General features: G+C 34.5%; 1 protein-coding gene across 2 annotated transcripts in view; it reads left to right on the top strand.

Annotated features, from left to right (window-relative positions):
• OSBPL8 (oxysterol binding protein like 8) overlaps positions 1-15,486 on the top strand; it is a 193,744-nt gene that overhangs the window by 90,951 nt on the left and 87,307 nt on the right. For both annotated transcript variants that reach the window (XM_060025286.2, XM_060025287.1), the window contains one exon: positions 8,687-8,824. In XM_060025286.2, coding sequence (XP_059881269.1) covers positions 8,734-8,824 — 91 coding nt within the window. In that variant the 5' untranslated portion in view covers positions 8,687-8,733. The remainder of the gene's footprint in view (positions 1-8,686; positions 8,825-15,486) is intronic.

The following is a 15,486-nucleotide window of genomic DNA, read 5'->3' as shown; positions in this document are numbered from 1 at the left end:
TCTCGCATTATTAGAATAGTGAAATTTAAAAGTAGAAAAAGTATACAAATCCCAAAACATTTTTATGCTTTCTTGTTCAGGCTTACTTGTGATACCTGGTAGATATTTTCAATGCATTTTTTCAGTTACTTTAATTACCTCATATATTTAGATGTTGGCTCAGGTGAACTGATTGGCACTGCTGAACTTTACAAATAGAATTGCATTTTTAGAAATTTATTGTGGTTATATATTTTAAGCATATGTAAATTAAAATATACAACATATAGTAGAGAAGAGTTTATATTGTACTCTGCCAACTGTTTAAAGACCGAGGCTGTATAATTATTTACTGCAGACCATATATCTGTTTGAGTGAAACGTAATTTCACATAGTACTTCATTAGGATCTGTACAATTGAATTAAAAAACTATGAAGATCATATTCAAATTACTTATGTATTTGAGAAAAGGTATATCCTCTGTAAGGGGATATTTAGGATTTTCATAGAGATTTGTATGACTTTAAACAATTACTTTACTTCTTAGTTTTCACTTAGATTAAAAGCAAACACCAGACTTTGAGGCTTGTAATATTCTTCAGATTTTGTATTGATGAGTTGAATTCAGAAAGGATGGTAGTTATAGAACCATATTCTCTTAGAAGTTACAGTATGTTAATTATATTACTATTATTCCAGTGTGATTAGTTCTTACCATATTTAAAAGTAATATGACTAGCAAAGTAGGTGGCTTTGCTTTACTTTGACTACAAAGTAGAACCAGGAGAGGGCACTATAATGCTAATATCTTTAGAAGGTTAGGCAGTTGATTGAATTACCAGAAACTGTTTTGGAATCCTGCAGTGATTCATTGGTCAAATATCGATCCAAGCATTTAGTAAGTATTTATTGTCAGTTTTATGCCAAAGGATACAAATGAAAATAAAGTCACTGCCCTTCTTGAGTTTATATGTGAATAGTCTACTATTGTGCAAGTGATATAGGACATCAAAATGATTTTTATATTATGCAGGTTTTCTGTATTATAGTTAATGTTTGTGAATGGGGTGAAGAAAACAAATTTAAAAATGCTTTCTGTTTTTTTTTAAGGAAATATACTCTGTGTATTGCTATTTCTATAAGCCCTCTCATTTCAAGGTTATCAAAATCATAAACAGTAATACCTCAATCAATAAGGAGTTAGAAAGGGGTGAATAGAACTAAGTTTACACTTTTCCTTTTTTATATAGTGAAGTTATTCAAGACTTAGATATGTATGTCTTTCTTATGGAATACTAAAGCATACTTTAATTCTTTTAGCTGTTCTTATAATGTATTTAAATTAGCCTTAAATGTACTAATACTATAAAATAATATATGAAGCATATGTAAATTATAAAGCATAATCATACAGTGAGTACATATTGAACCTACCATTCAACTAAAGAATTTGAATCCTCCAAATGCCTCATGTCTATCTATGTGCTTCTTCTCTTTCCTCTCCCTGTGCCTACCCCCCCCCCCCAGGGGTGATGACTAATTTGTATTTTTTTGTTTATTATTCTTTGCTTTTTCAAAACTAGATTTTTGGGGTTATTTTTAGGTTACATATGTATCACTAAGGTTTGCTAGGTTTTTAATTTTATAGGAATGGTATCATGCTATATGTCATCTTCTCTGACTTGTTTTCTGTAGTTAACATTGGATTTCCAAGATTCAGCCATGTTACTGGGTATAGATAAAGACCATCTGTTTTTAGTGCTATATACTATTCCATTATATGCCTATACCACAATATATTAATCCATATTGTTTTCAGTTGATGAATATTTAAGTTGTTTTGATTTTTGCTGTTATGAACAGCGTTGCTATGAACGAATCTTATTTTTGTCTCTTGGTACACACACAGAAGAGTATTTCTAGGTATAAAGCTAGGAGTGGAATTTTTGGACCCATGGGATATGTGAAATTCAATTTTATAAGCTCTAAATGGTTTTTCAAAGTGCTTATATCAGTTTATATTCTGCCAGCAATGCTTAAGATGGCTCACTGATCCCATCCTTAACCAGTATTTGGCATTATCAGACTTACTAATTTTTTTCAGTTTTACTGAGTGTAAAATATTTATTTCATTGTGATCTTGATTTGTTTTTTCCTGACTGCTAAAGAGGATGAAAATCTTTTTGTACATTTATTGGCCATTTGCATTTCTTCTTCCATGAACTAACTGTTCCTGTTTTCCCACATTTTTCTCTTTTTTTAATTAAAGATTTTTTTAATTGAGGTATAATTGACATACAACATTGTAGTAGTTTCAAGTGTGCAACATAATGATTCCATATTTGTATATATTTTGAAGTGATAACCACAATAAATCCACTTAACATCCATCACCATACATTGTTACAGAATTTTTTTTCTTGTGAAAAAAAATTTCTTCTTCTTTAAGATTTATTTACTCTTGTGATAACTTATAATGGAGAAGAATCTGAAAAAGAATATAGATAGGTAGATATCTATATACATATAAATATATAATTGAATCACTTTGCTATACACCTGAAACATAGTAAATCAACTGTACTTCAATTTTAAAAAAGATTTACTCTCTTAGCAAATTTCAAATATGCAATACAGTATTATTAACTCTAGTTGCCATGCTGTACATTACATCCACATGACTTATTTATTTTATAACTGGAAGTTTGTACCTTTTGACCCATTTTGCACAAGCACAACGCCATCCCCCTCTCTGGCAAACCGCCGATTTGTTTTCTATATCTGTGAGTTCACTTTTTGTTGTTGTTCTTGGTTATTTGTTTAGCTGCCACATATAAAGGAGATCATATGGTATTTGTCTTTCTCTGACTTATCTCACTTAGCATAATGCTCTGAAGGTCCATCCATGTTGTCACAAATGAAAAGATTTCATTCTTCCATTGATGGACACTTCGGTTGTTTCTGTATCTTGGCTATTGTAAATAATGCTCCAGTGAACATGGAATGCGTGTATCTTTTCAAATTAGGGTTTTCATTTTCTTTGGATAAATACCCAGAAGTGGAATTGCTGGATCATGTGGTAGTTCTATATAGGTTTACTTTTTGAGGAACCTACATACTGTTTTCCATAATGGCTGCACCATTTACATTCCCACCAACAGTGCACAAGGGTTCCCTTTTCTCCACATCCTCATCAATACTTGTTATTTCTTGTCTTTTTGATAATAGCAATTCTAACAGGTGTGAGGTGATACCTCATTGTGGTTTTGATTTGCATTTCCCTGATGATCAGTGATGTTGAGCATCTTTTCATGTACCTTTTGGCTATTGAGCTATATGAGTTCTTTATATATTTTGGATATTAACCCCTTATCAGATATATGATTTGCAAGCATTTTATTCCATTCATTATATTGATGGTTTCCTTTGCTGTGCAGAAGCTTTTTAATTTGATGTAGTTTCACTTGTTTATTTTTGCTTTTATTGCCTTTCCTTTTGCTGTCAAATCTAAAAAATCATTGCCAAGACTGATGTCAGGAAGCTCACTTCTAGGGACTTCCCTGTTGGTGCAGTGGCTAAGAATCCACCTGCCAATGAAGGGGACATGGGTTCAAGCCCTGGTCCGGGAGGATCCCACATGCTGTGGACAACTAAGCCCGTGCGCCACAACTAATGTGCCTACGCTCTCAAGCCCGCGAGCCACAACTACTGAGCCTGCGTGCTGCAACTACTGAAGGCCGTGCACCTAGAGCCTGTGCTCTGCAACAAGAGAAGCCACTGCAATGAGAAACCCGCACACTGCAATGTGAAGCCCATGCACCGCAGTGAAGAGCAGCCCCCGCTCGCCGCAACTAGAGAAAGCCTGCGCGCAGCAATGAAGGCCCAACACAGCCAAAAATAAATAAATAAATTAAAAAAAAAAAAAGAAGGTCACTTCCAGTTTTCTTCTGGGAGTTTTATAGTTTCAGGTCTTAAATTTGAGTCTTTAATCCATTTTGAGTTAATTATTTTGTCAGAAAATAAGTGGTCCAGTTTCATCCTTTTGCATGTGTCTGTCTAGTTTCCCCAACACCATTTATTAAAGAGACTGGCCTTTTCCCCATTGTATATTCTTGGCTCCTTTGTCATAAATTAATTGGCCATATATGTGTAGGTTTATTTCTGGGCTCTCTATTCTGTGCCATTGATCTATGTGTCCCTTTTTATGCCAATACGACAGTGTTTTGATTACTGTAGCTATGTAATATAATTTGAGATCAGGGAGTGTGATGCCTCCAGCTTTGTTCTTTCTCAAGATGACTTTGGCTGCTCGGGGTCTTGTGTGGTTCCACACGAATTCCATTGGAATTTTGAGAGGGATTGCATTGTCTGTAGATTGCTTTGGGTAGTATGGACATTTTAATACTATCCCTCCAATCCATAGCATGGTATATCTCTCCATTTGTGTGTGTCTTCTTCAATTTCTTTCCTCAGTGTTTTACAGTCTTCAGTGTTACTGGTCTTTCAACTCCTTGGTTAAGTTTATTCTCAGGCATTCTTTTTGATGCATCCTCCCATTTTTCTTTTGCATTTTTGGTCTTTTTCTAATTGATTTATACGAGTTTTTTTTTTAACATATTCTGGATACCAACTCTTTGTTAATTATATGTGTTGCAAATATCTTCTCTTGTTTTTTTTGATTTCTTTATATCTTTTGATTAGATTAATTCTTAATTTTTTTTTTCTTTTTTGGTTAGTGCTTTGTTGTGTCTTTTTTTTAATTTTTGAATTTTATTTATTTTTTTATACAGCAGGTTCTTATTAGTCATCAATTTTATACACATCAATGTATACATGTCAATTCCAATAGCCTAATTCATCACACCCCCACCCCCACCCCCCTGCCGCTTTCCCCCCTTGGTGTGCATATGTTTGTTCTCTACATCTATGTCTCAATTTCTGCCCTGCAAACCGGTTCATCTGTACTATTTTTCTCGGTTCCACATATATGCGTTAATATAAGATACTTGTTTTTCTCTTTCTGACTTACTTCACTCTGTATGACAGTCTCTAGATCCATCCACATCTCAACAAATGACCCAATTTTGTTCCTTTTTTATGGCTGAGTAATATTCCATTGTATATATGTACCACATCTTCTTTATCCATTCATCTGTCAATGGGCATTTAGGTTGCTTCCATGACCAGGCTATTGTAAATAGTGCTGCAATGAACATTGGGGTGCATGTGTCTTTTTGAATTATGCTTTTCTCTGCGTATATGCCCAGTAGTGGGATTGCAGGATCATGTGGTAATTCTATTTTTAGTTTTTTAAGGAACCTCCATACTGTTCTCCATAGTGGCTGTATCAGTTTACATTCCCACCAACAGTGCAAGAGGGTTCCCTTTTCTCCACACCCTCTCCAGTATTTGTTGTTTGTAGATTTTCTGATGAAGCCCATTCTAACTGGTGTGAGGTGATAACCTCATTGTAGTTTTGATTTGCATTTCTCTAATAATCAGTGATGTTGAACAGCTTTTCATGTGCTTTTTGACCATCTGTATGTCTTCTTCGGAGAAGTGTCTATTTAGGTCTTCTGGCCATTTTTGGATTGGGTTGTTTGTTTTTTTAATATTGAGCTGCATGAGCTGTTTATATATTTTGGAGATTAATCCTTTGTCCATTGATTCATTTGCAAATATTTTCTCCCATTCTGAGGGTTGTCTTTTTGTCTTGTTTATGGTTTCCTTTGCTGTGCAAAAGCTTTGAAGTTTCATTAGGTCCCATTTGTTTATTTTTGTTTTTATTTCCATTACTATAGGAGGTGGATCAAAAAATATCTTGCTGTGATTTATGTCAAAGAGTGATCTTCCTATGTTTTCCTCTAAGAGTTTTACATTGTCTGGTCTTACATTTAGTTCTCTAATGCATTTTGAGCTTATTTTTGGGTATAGTGTTAGAGAGTGTTCTAATTTCATTCTTTTACATGTAGCTGTCCAGTTTTCCCAGCACCACTTCTTGAAGAGACTGTCTTTTCTCCATTGTATATCCTTGCCTCCTTTGTCATAGATTGGTTGACCATAGGTACGTGGGTTTTAAAGGTTTCCTCTTTAAAGGAATCATTTCCTACCCCAAATTTATAAAGATACTCTCTTAAATTTTCTTTAAAAAGCTTTCAAGTTTTGCTTTTTGCATTTATGTTTTTAATTTCATAAAAAATATTCTTTGTGTGTTGTATGAGAGTGGAACCTATTTTTCCAACATGGATGACCAATTTTCCTAGTATCAATATTATTAATTGCATAGTCTTTCCTACCTCTGGCATATATATACGCTCCACATATGCATGGGTTTGTCTCTGAGAGCTCTCTGTTAAGGTCTTTAGATCAATTTGTCTCTCTCTATATCAATACCATACATTTTAAATTTCAGTAATAATTTTTAGGTATTAAATGGATATTGGATTTAGTAACTGAATAAGCCACCATATACTTTATGATAATGAAGTTTCATAAAAATATAAAATTTGTTGATTTGATTCCTTCAACAAAATTCTTTTGAACACCTTCAGTACGCCAGAATCACACTGGGACTTGAGGATTTATGGAAAAATAAGGCAGACAAAACTCCCTTCTCATGGAAGTTATGGTCTCATGTAGAAGGCAGATAATAGACAAATAAATGATATAATTTCAGATGCTGATAAGAGCTACAGTGAAAATCAGGTAGGGTAAAGTGATAGAATATAATTGTGGTAGAATGGGCACTAACCAAAACAAAAAAAAACAAAACCAGAATTGATAAATTGTATTATATTAAAATTAGGAACTGACTTATCAAAAAGCACAATGAGGGGCTTTTCTAAAGAGATGACATTTGAACACAGACAACAAATGACGAGAGTGGTCAATAATATGAAGATGTGGGGTAGAAGTATTCCAGGTAGAAGGGAAAAAAGACATAAGGGCTGTGACTGGGGCAAGATGGCATGTTTGAGGAATACCAAGAAGGCCATTATGGCTGGAGCCAAGTGAATAAAGAGGAAAATAGTAGAGAATGAGGTTGGAAAAATAAGCAGGGGCCAGACTGTTGAATCTTTAGGCCATGGAATTTATTGCAAATATAATGGAAAGCCATTGTGGATATTTCTCCTTAATACAAATCTGATCTATGGTTTACAAAGATTACTCAGGCTTTTGTATAGAAAATGAACTCTACACAAGGCAGGGAGCAAGATGCTAAGTCCGGAGACCAAGTAGAAATCTGCTGCTGTGATATTGGTGGTAATGCTGGCTTGGAACAGGGTGGTAGTTGTGGAAGAGAGGAGAAGTAGGAGGATTCCAGATAAATTTTGAAGATAGAGTATAAAGATCTCACAGATGAATTGGATATGAAATGTGAAAGAAAGAAGAAATATCAAAGAATAGATATAAGGTTTTTGGCCTGAGAAAGTGGGGGAAGGAAATAGTGATTCCATTAACAGATGGGAGAGAGGCAGGTTTGGAGGATAAGGAAAGGCAAGAATGGTTCTGGATAAATTTGAGATGTCTGTAAAATAATAGAGGTGATTATAAGGCAGGTAGTTGGATATGTGAGTTTTTGAGTTTAGGAGGAGATAAAAATTTAGTAGTCATCAGTATAAGGATTTTTTTTTATGGACTTGATGGGAAAATAAATTTATATCTTTACTTGGATGATAAGTGAAAGTATTTTTGAGTTTTTACTTTAAAATTTGAGGAGCTAAAATATAATTTTGATAACTTTAGCACAATTTGAAAACATGTTAAAACAATTAGATTTAAAAGATATGGTGATTAAAAATGTGAATATTAAGTTCTCATTAAGTTTAAAATTACATCTAGACTGAAGACAGAATCATCCTCTCTCAAGATAAAACTAAAGTTTTCATAGACTGAAAAGCAGTTATATAAAATGAAAGCTTGGAGATCCTGGGGTACTGTGGATTAGCTCACGATTTGCCCTACTCCTTCAATGAGTATTTTTCTCTTTTCTACCCTCTCTGGAACTGGACATTGCTCTCCTCTATTAGTAGCTTTGTCAAATGGGTGAATAGCAGCCTTAAACACTAGATTGATTGTTGGGACAGCAAGCTTTTGAGACCAGACTTTGAACCAAATGGTTCTGAGTTAGAATCTTACCTCTGTTATTTAGTCTTAGGCAAGACAATCTCTGAACCTAAAGTTTCCCCATCTCTAAAACAAGAATCACACCTACTTTCCATGAAAATTAGAAATTAGAGTAGAAATTCTAGTGAATATAAAATACCATTTTATACTGCTATTAATTTGTATTTTTTTCCATTACTAATGAGGTTGACTATCTTTTCATATGTTTACTGACCATTTGTATTTCTTCTGTGAAATGACATTGTCTTTTGCTTACTGCTCTATTGGCAAATATATAGAGTTAATAACAATGAAAGGTTGACAGTAAACCTTGGAGTACTTTCATTATCAGAATATGTACTTTCATTTTTATGAGGTCTATAATTTGTATAATTTGACTCATACCTATAAATTCCTCTTGAATTGATAACAAACTAAAAATAAAACAATTATGTTAATTTTTTATTAAAGTATTGAGTTGGTAAAATGAATATAACCACTGAGGCCATTTCAGTCGTAGTTCTATTCCATGTTATTAACTATGCCGTTATGTAAATCTATGAATTAAGTACTAATTCTTTTTTCCTTCTTTCCTTGAGCTGTGGTAGCAAACAGTGACGATACTCAACACCTGACACCAGGAAAGATGAGTCAGCGCCAAGGGAAAGAAGCTTTTCCAACGCCAACCAAAGATTTGTATCAGCCATGTTTTAGTCCAGCAAGTCCTCATAGCCAGGGTAAGGAGTTGTACTTTAATGTTTTTTGTTGTTTCTGATGGTGTGGGGTGTGTGTGTGTGTGTGTGTGTGTGTGTGTGTGCATGTGCGTGTGCATGTGTGTGTGTGTGTGTGTGTGTGTGTGTGTGTGTGTGTTTAGGGAGAAAATGACATTTGGGGGTCTATCATGACTTTTCTTTTGGGCTGTTTGGTTTTATAAAGGTTGATGTTTGTTTTGCTTGTTCATAATACTCTTGAAATGAGTGCATTTTCCTTTGGAGTCCTTTAATTCCCCTTATATTCTACAACATATTTGGTTACTTGTATCATTCTTCTCATTCAGTGATTCTCAAACTTTTTGGTCCAGGACTCCTTTGTACTGTCAAAGATTACTGAAGCCCCCAAAGAACTTTCGTTTATTTGGGTTAGGTAACCTCCTGATACTTAACTGTATTGTAAATTAAAACTAAAACCTTAAAAAAAAAAAAAAAAAAAAAACTAAAACCTTAAAAAATGTTCAGTGTTTTTTTAATTGAAGTATAGTTGATGTACGTACAATATTATGCACATTACAGGTGTACAATATAGTGATTCACAATTTTTAAAGGTTATACTCCATTTATATTTATTATAAAATATTGGCTACATTCCCTGTGTCATATAATAAATCCTGTAGCTTATTTTATATGTAATAGTTTGTTTAAAATGTTTACTCTTAATTCATTTAAAATTAAATAATAAACCTATCACAGATTAATATGATTAAAATATTTTTATGAAAAATAACTGTCTCCCTCTCCCCCACCAAAAAGAAAGTTGAGTGAGAATGAGAAGAGTAGTATTCTTTTCCCTCAGGGTCCCTCAACCTTGGACCTGTTGTCATTTGGGGCTGGATAATTCTTTGTTGAGGGGAGGTATCCTGTGCATTGTAGGATATTTAGCAGCATCCTTGGCCACTATGCACTAGATGCCAATAGCATTTTTCCTGATTGTGACAACTAGAAACAGCTCTAGATCTTGACAAATGTCCCTTGCAGGACAAAATTGTCTCTGGCTGAGAACTACTGTTTTACAGTTTTTGCAAATCTCTTTAATTTTTATGTCTAGCTTTATCAAGGACATTTGTAAGTGAAACCGGCCTTCTTTTACTGCAAGTGCATAGCAGTGAAGAAATCAGTTACTACTACTGCAGTCTGGTGCCTCTGCTTTGATATGTGCTGAAGTGCCAATGGTCTTACCCAGCATTGCTTTTGCACTATCAGTGAAAATGTCAACACAGTGAAAAGTATTATGAAACTAGTTTTGACATTGCAGACCCTTTAAAAGAGTCTTGGGGACTTCCAGGAATTATGGAATTCCTAATTCATAATTGATACCTTTTGTATATTCGCTTCTGCTTCTTAGCTAAAGTTTATTTGATCAAATGCTTTGAACTCTCCGGTGGCACTACTAGTAACTGTGGTGGAAAGACTTCTGCTTTTAAAACTAAGAACTTAAATTTGGTGTTTGAAAGCTAATATGTACTTAGGTTATCAAATATTTTTAAAAATTTAGAGTCTTAACAATTATGTTATACTGTCTGTATAGTTAGTCAGGTTTTAGTGTTGTTACTTTATGAATTATTCATTGAAGTAGGCTTTAGTTACTTCTTTTTAAACGAATATTAACTGGTTAATAGTAAGTTACATGATCACTTTCAAACTTATTCCAGTAGAAAATGTTTTTCTAGTCAAGTGTTAGATGGAGACATTTTTATATAGCATTGCAGGAATTGGAAAAACTTTAACAAGATAAAAACAATTACTACTATGCTAAAATTTATTGCTTGGTTGTTGAATACATTTTGGAAAGTTAACATTTTTGTTACTAAATGCTTTTTTGAAAATGGATATATGGTACACAATGGTATACATAAGCTTCATTAAGATAAAATTCTGAAAGGATGCAGCTTACGTGATTTTTTCGTTCTGTGCACCAGAATTTTGACTGTAATAAATATGGTTCATCTGATTCATATATCTGTGTACTAGAATATTTAGAGGAATTCTTTAACTTGGAATTTAATGAAACAACAAAAAGGTTAGTTACTAATCATTAAAAGTACTTTCATGTGTCACGAACATTTTCCGGCAAACAGGGAATTTGAGAGAATAGTACAATGAACACTAATAAATCCATCAAGTAGATGTAAGAAGTTATTAACCTTTTGTTGGATTTATTTTATTTATTTGGGAGTGGGGCTGGAATATTTGGAGTAAATCATAGACCTCATGATGTTGTACCCCCAAATACTTAATCCATCTCTAAAAATTAAGAACATTTTCTTATATAACCATAAAACCTTTATTAGATCTAACAAAGTTAATGATAATTATTTAATATAAGCTAACACCTAGCTCAAATTTAAATTTCCCAAATTGTCCCCAAGTTTTTTGCAATAAGCTTCTTGAAACCAGGATCCAAGAAAAGTTCATGCATTGCATTTGGTTGTTACATAATTAAATCTCCTTTAATCCCAAAGAGCCTCCTTGTTTACTCTTATTTTATTTTCTCTTGTGCCTTTGACTTTTTTAAGAAACTAGGTCAGTGTCCCTACAGAGTGCTGGACCTTTTCGATTTGATTGCCTCCTTGCAGTATTGTTTTATTTGTTTCCCCCTGTCTTTCGTATTTTCTGTGAACTGGAAGTTAAATGCAAAGGCTTGACTACATTCAGGTTGAACATTTTTGGCAAGATTATTTTCTAGGGGATGTGTACCACTTCATGCTGCCTCGCATGAGAATTCACTCAACATATGATTGTCCCACTATTAGTGATGTGAGATTGATCAGTAGGTTCAGGTGGTGGCAGCCTAATCCTCTTCAATTGAAAGTTGCATCTTTTCTCCCCTTATAACCTGAAAGTAAAAGACAGTTGGCACCTAGTAAATATTCTGTTCCCCATCAACTTTTCACCTAAAGGTGTAAGCACTCTTTGATGATCAAGATCAATTAGGGTGGAAAACAACATTAGGGTGGAAAAGTGGTGATTTTCTAATTCTGTCATTCTTTTTACACTTGAAGTTTTTCTGTAAGAAAGAGATCTTAATTATCTTAAGGTACCTAATAAACACTGAAATAAGTTCCTATAGGAAAGTCAGGATACATGGTTATTGCCTCCTAAGTACCAGTTTTTTAGATTAAAAAGAAGACATAAAGTCTACTTCCGGTGGTGACGTATTTTTTGGGCTTACAAATATTTTAATGTAAAGAACTCATGCATTGAAGATAGTAATAGTATCTATCCAGCACATAAGATTTTTATAAGGATTTAAATGCGTTAATACATATAAGAAGTTTAGAACATAGCCTGGTAAATGATAACCACTCACGATAGCTGATTAATAATAATATTAATAACCACAACAACAATATTATTACTATTATTATTGTTTTAAATAAATGATTCTATTTGAGTTGAAGGCTGATATTTCGACTTTTGCTGTACTTCAGCATCTTATAGAGGCTCAGTTGGAAATTCTTTTAGTATGGATGGCCATGCACAACCTCTAACTTTTGCATTTACAGCGTCCGTAGTGTTAGTTATATCTTGATTTACACCTAAATGTTCCTGGGTAAGTTATGGGTAAATTAATAGTTGTAGAGTGAATTACATACTGAACGTACTTCTCTGTTAAAGTCAGCCTATTGGGTTTTTGAAATGTATAATATCTCCCTCTGGTTTACCTACTGAAATTCCACATCATAGTTTTCAGGTGTCAGAGGTGTGTTTGAAATAAGATAAACCCATTAACTCTTGGTTATGGTGAAGATAAATTATCGGGGATTAACAAATATCTAGAAAACCTCTTTGATAGGTCTGCCATAACTCAAGTACTCTAGATCAGTATTTCAGCTTCTGAATGGAAAGAATTAGAATTCCAAAACCTTATTGATAGTAATAATGACCAACATTTAAAGTTCCCTGTGTCTCTTAAGTGCTTTTTACATGTATTATTAGCTCCTGGAATTCTTATAAGAACCTTATGGTATATAAATCATTCTCCCTGTTTCACAAATGAAGAAACTGAGCAGTTGGTAAGGGTAATTTCCTTAATGTAGTTTACACAGTTAATATGTGATAGAGCTAAAATTTGAACCTAGTTATGACTCCAGAGGTTTATATTTTTAAAGTTTTGATCAATTTAGTCACTTTTTTTTTTTTTTTTTGCGGTACGCGGGCCTCTCACTGTTGTGGCCTCTCCCGTTGCGGAGCACAGGCTCCGGACGCGCATGCCCAGAGGCCATGGCTCACAGGCCCAGCCGCTCCGCTGCATGTGGGATCCTCCCGGACCAGGGCACGAACCCGTGTCCCCTGCATCGGCAGGCGGACTCTCAACCACTGCGCCACCAGGGAAGCCCTAGTCATTAGATTTTTGAGGCTCAAATTTTACAAACCTTAACTCTGGCTCCTGTGTCTTTTGATATAACTCCATAATGTGTACAATGCTTTATGTGGAGTTTTTTTTCTTTCTTTCTTTGAGTCGTATCTAGGAGTACAGTTGTGAAGTCATATGATGAGTGTATGTTTTACTTTATAAGAAATGGCCAAAACTGTATTCCAAAGTAGTTATACCATTTTACATTTGTCAGCAGTGAATGAACATTTCAGTTGCTCTGTAACCTTGATTTCTTTTAGTTTAGCCATTCTAGTGGGTGTAGAGTGATATCACATTGTGGTTTTAATTTGCATTTCCCTGATGACTAATAATGTTGAGCATCTTTTCATATGCTCATTGGCCACTTGTATATCTGAAGTGTCAGTTCAGATGTTTTTGCTCATTTAAAAATTTGGCTTGTCTTATTGAGTTTTAAGAATTTTAAAATATATTTCAGTATCATCCTTTGCTAGCTGTATACGTTGTATTTTCTTCCAGTCTTGGCATGCCTTTTCATTGTCTAAATGATTTCTTTCAAAGAACAGATGTTTTTAATTTTGATGAAATCCAATTTATCAATTTTTCCCTATGACTCGAGCTCTTTTTCTCCCCGTTAAAGAAATCTTTGTCTACCCTAAAGTTGCAAAGAACAGTTTTTGTGATTTCTTCAGTGTCACAGCTCTGGTGTTTATCTTCATTTTCCTTCTTAACTATCATCATCTTAGGTCAGGTCCTTATTATTCCATACGTACATTACTCAGTACCATAGTATCCTAACTCCTCTTAGGAACTTGCCTTCCAATATACCAGGCTCATCTTTCTTAACAAGACAACCAAACAGAAAATCATTGTTACATGTTAAGATGAGACTGTGATGGGACTGGGGTTCTTATAGATGTATATGGTCAGAGAACATATGGATCCTATGAAGTAGGTCTCTTAGGGAAATGATATGAATAAAGAGAAATAGAAAATTATAAATGAGAATACAGATTTTTATTATTCAAGCTTATAACTGAAAACTTCATTAGTTTCTGCATTTATGACACTCCCATTCTCAGAAAGCCAGTGGTTGACTGTTGCCTAGAGCAGTGGCTCCTAAGTCTGGCTGTATCAGAGAATCACCTGGGAGCTTTCTTTGCTTAGATGTAGCTTCTTCTCCAACCTTTCAAAATCTCTAGGGTGAGTCTGTGTATTTGTGAAGCTCTCCAAGTGTATCTGATATAGCAACATTTGGATCAGCAAGCAGAAACCAACAATAAAGAGCGTAAATTACAGATTTCATAATCTTGTAGTTAGAGCTGTTAGTATTTCTGACTTTATTCTTCCCTTCCAATTTCATTTTATATTTTCCCCCATCATGAACCTAGCTAGATGACTTTCTTCCCTGTTCCCTGTAAGAACTGTGCTTTATTTATTCTCATTCTCCATTGTGGAACATTCTCTCCCTTCCCTCTGCTTATCTAATTCTTCTCAAATCGCGGGGTGCAAAAAAATGACCTCAAAATAAGGATCAGATCAAGAGTTCTTCTGTAAGATTTTTTTGGTTGAGACCTCAGAAAGATTTAAGACATTGCCTCTTAGAGCCTTTCAGCTAGAGAAAAGCACTGAAAAGAGTCTTAAAGGCATACCTTATAAGAATGTCTCAGCTAGTCCAAAGAGCTTCAAAGCTCTTAAGTCTGCTGTCCTACAGTACCATGACAGACAGCCTAAGAAGGGAGTGGCCTATCTCAGAGATTAGTGGGTGTGATGTCTGTTTAATTGAGTTATTTCCAATAAAATTCATAGGAAATCCACAAAGTTTTTACAAGGATGGTACTAATCAAAGCACCACCAGCTTAGACAGAAAAGGATAGACAAAGTTCAACTAAAAAGAACCTTTGTATGTGTGGGGAATCCCAGTCTTCTATGGGCAGGAAGCAAGCTGAGAAAGCTACACTGTTGCAAACGTGGACCATTTCTTACTAAATAGGAAGAGTGACCTGAGGATGGAGCTCCGAGCTTGGAGCCCAGAGGGTAGAGTCAACAGTGACAGAGGACTGTTTTCAGGGAGCAGAACTGTTGTTCTAGTCAAGTTGCTGATGACGTGTCCCTAGCAGATTTCACAATTGCTATGGCACTGATATGTGCCTTCTGTGTAACTCCCTATTCCCTACAGCTTTTGAACTCAAGTGTCTTATTGCAATTCTATCCCCGGCTTACTGCAGTGGGGCAGATAAGTTATCTTTTGAGGCAATGGGATTTTTATTTAAGAGGAGCTGTATCAAAG

Source organism: Delphinus delphis, chromosome 11, assembly GCF_949987515.2.
Source record: "Delphinus delphis chromosome 11, mDelDel1.2, whole genome shotgun sequence".
Classification (NCBI taxonomy): Eukaryota; Metazoa; Chordata; class Mammalia; order Artiodactyla; family Delphinidae; genus Delphinus; species Delphinus delphis.
Note: the sequence above shows the minus strand (reverse complement) of the source record. Positions and strands in the feature narration are given on the sequence as shown.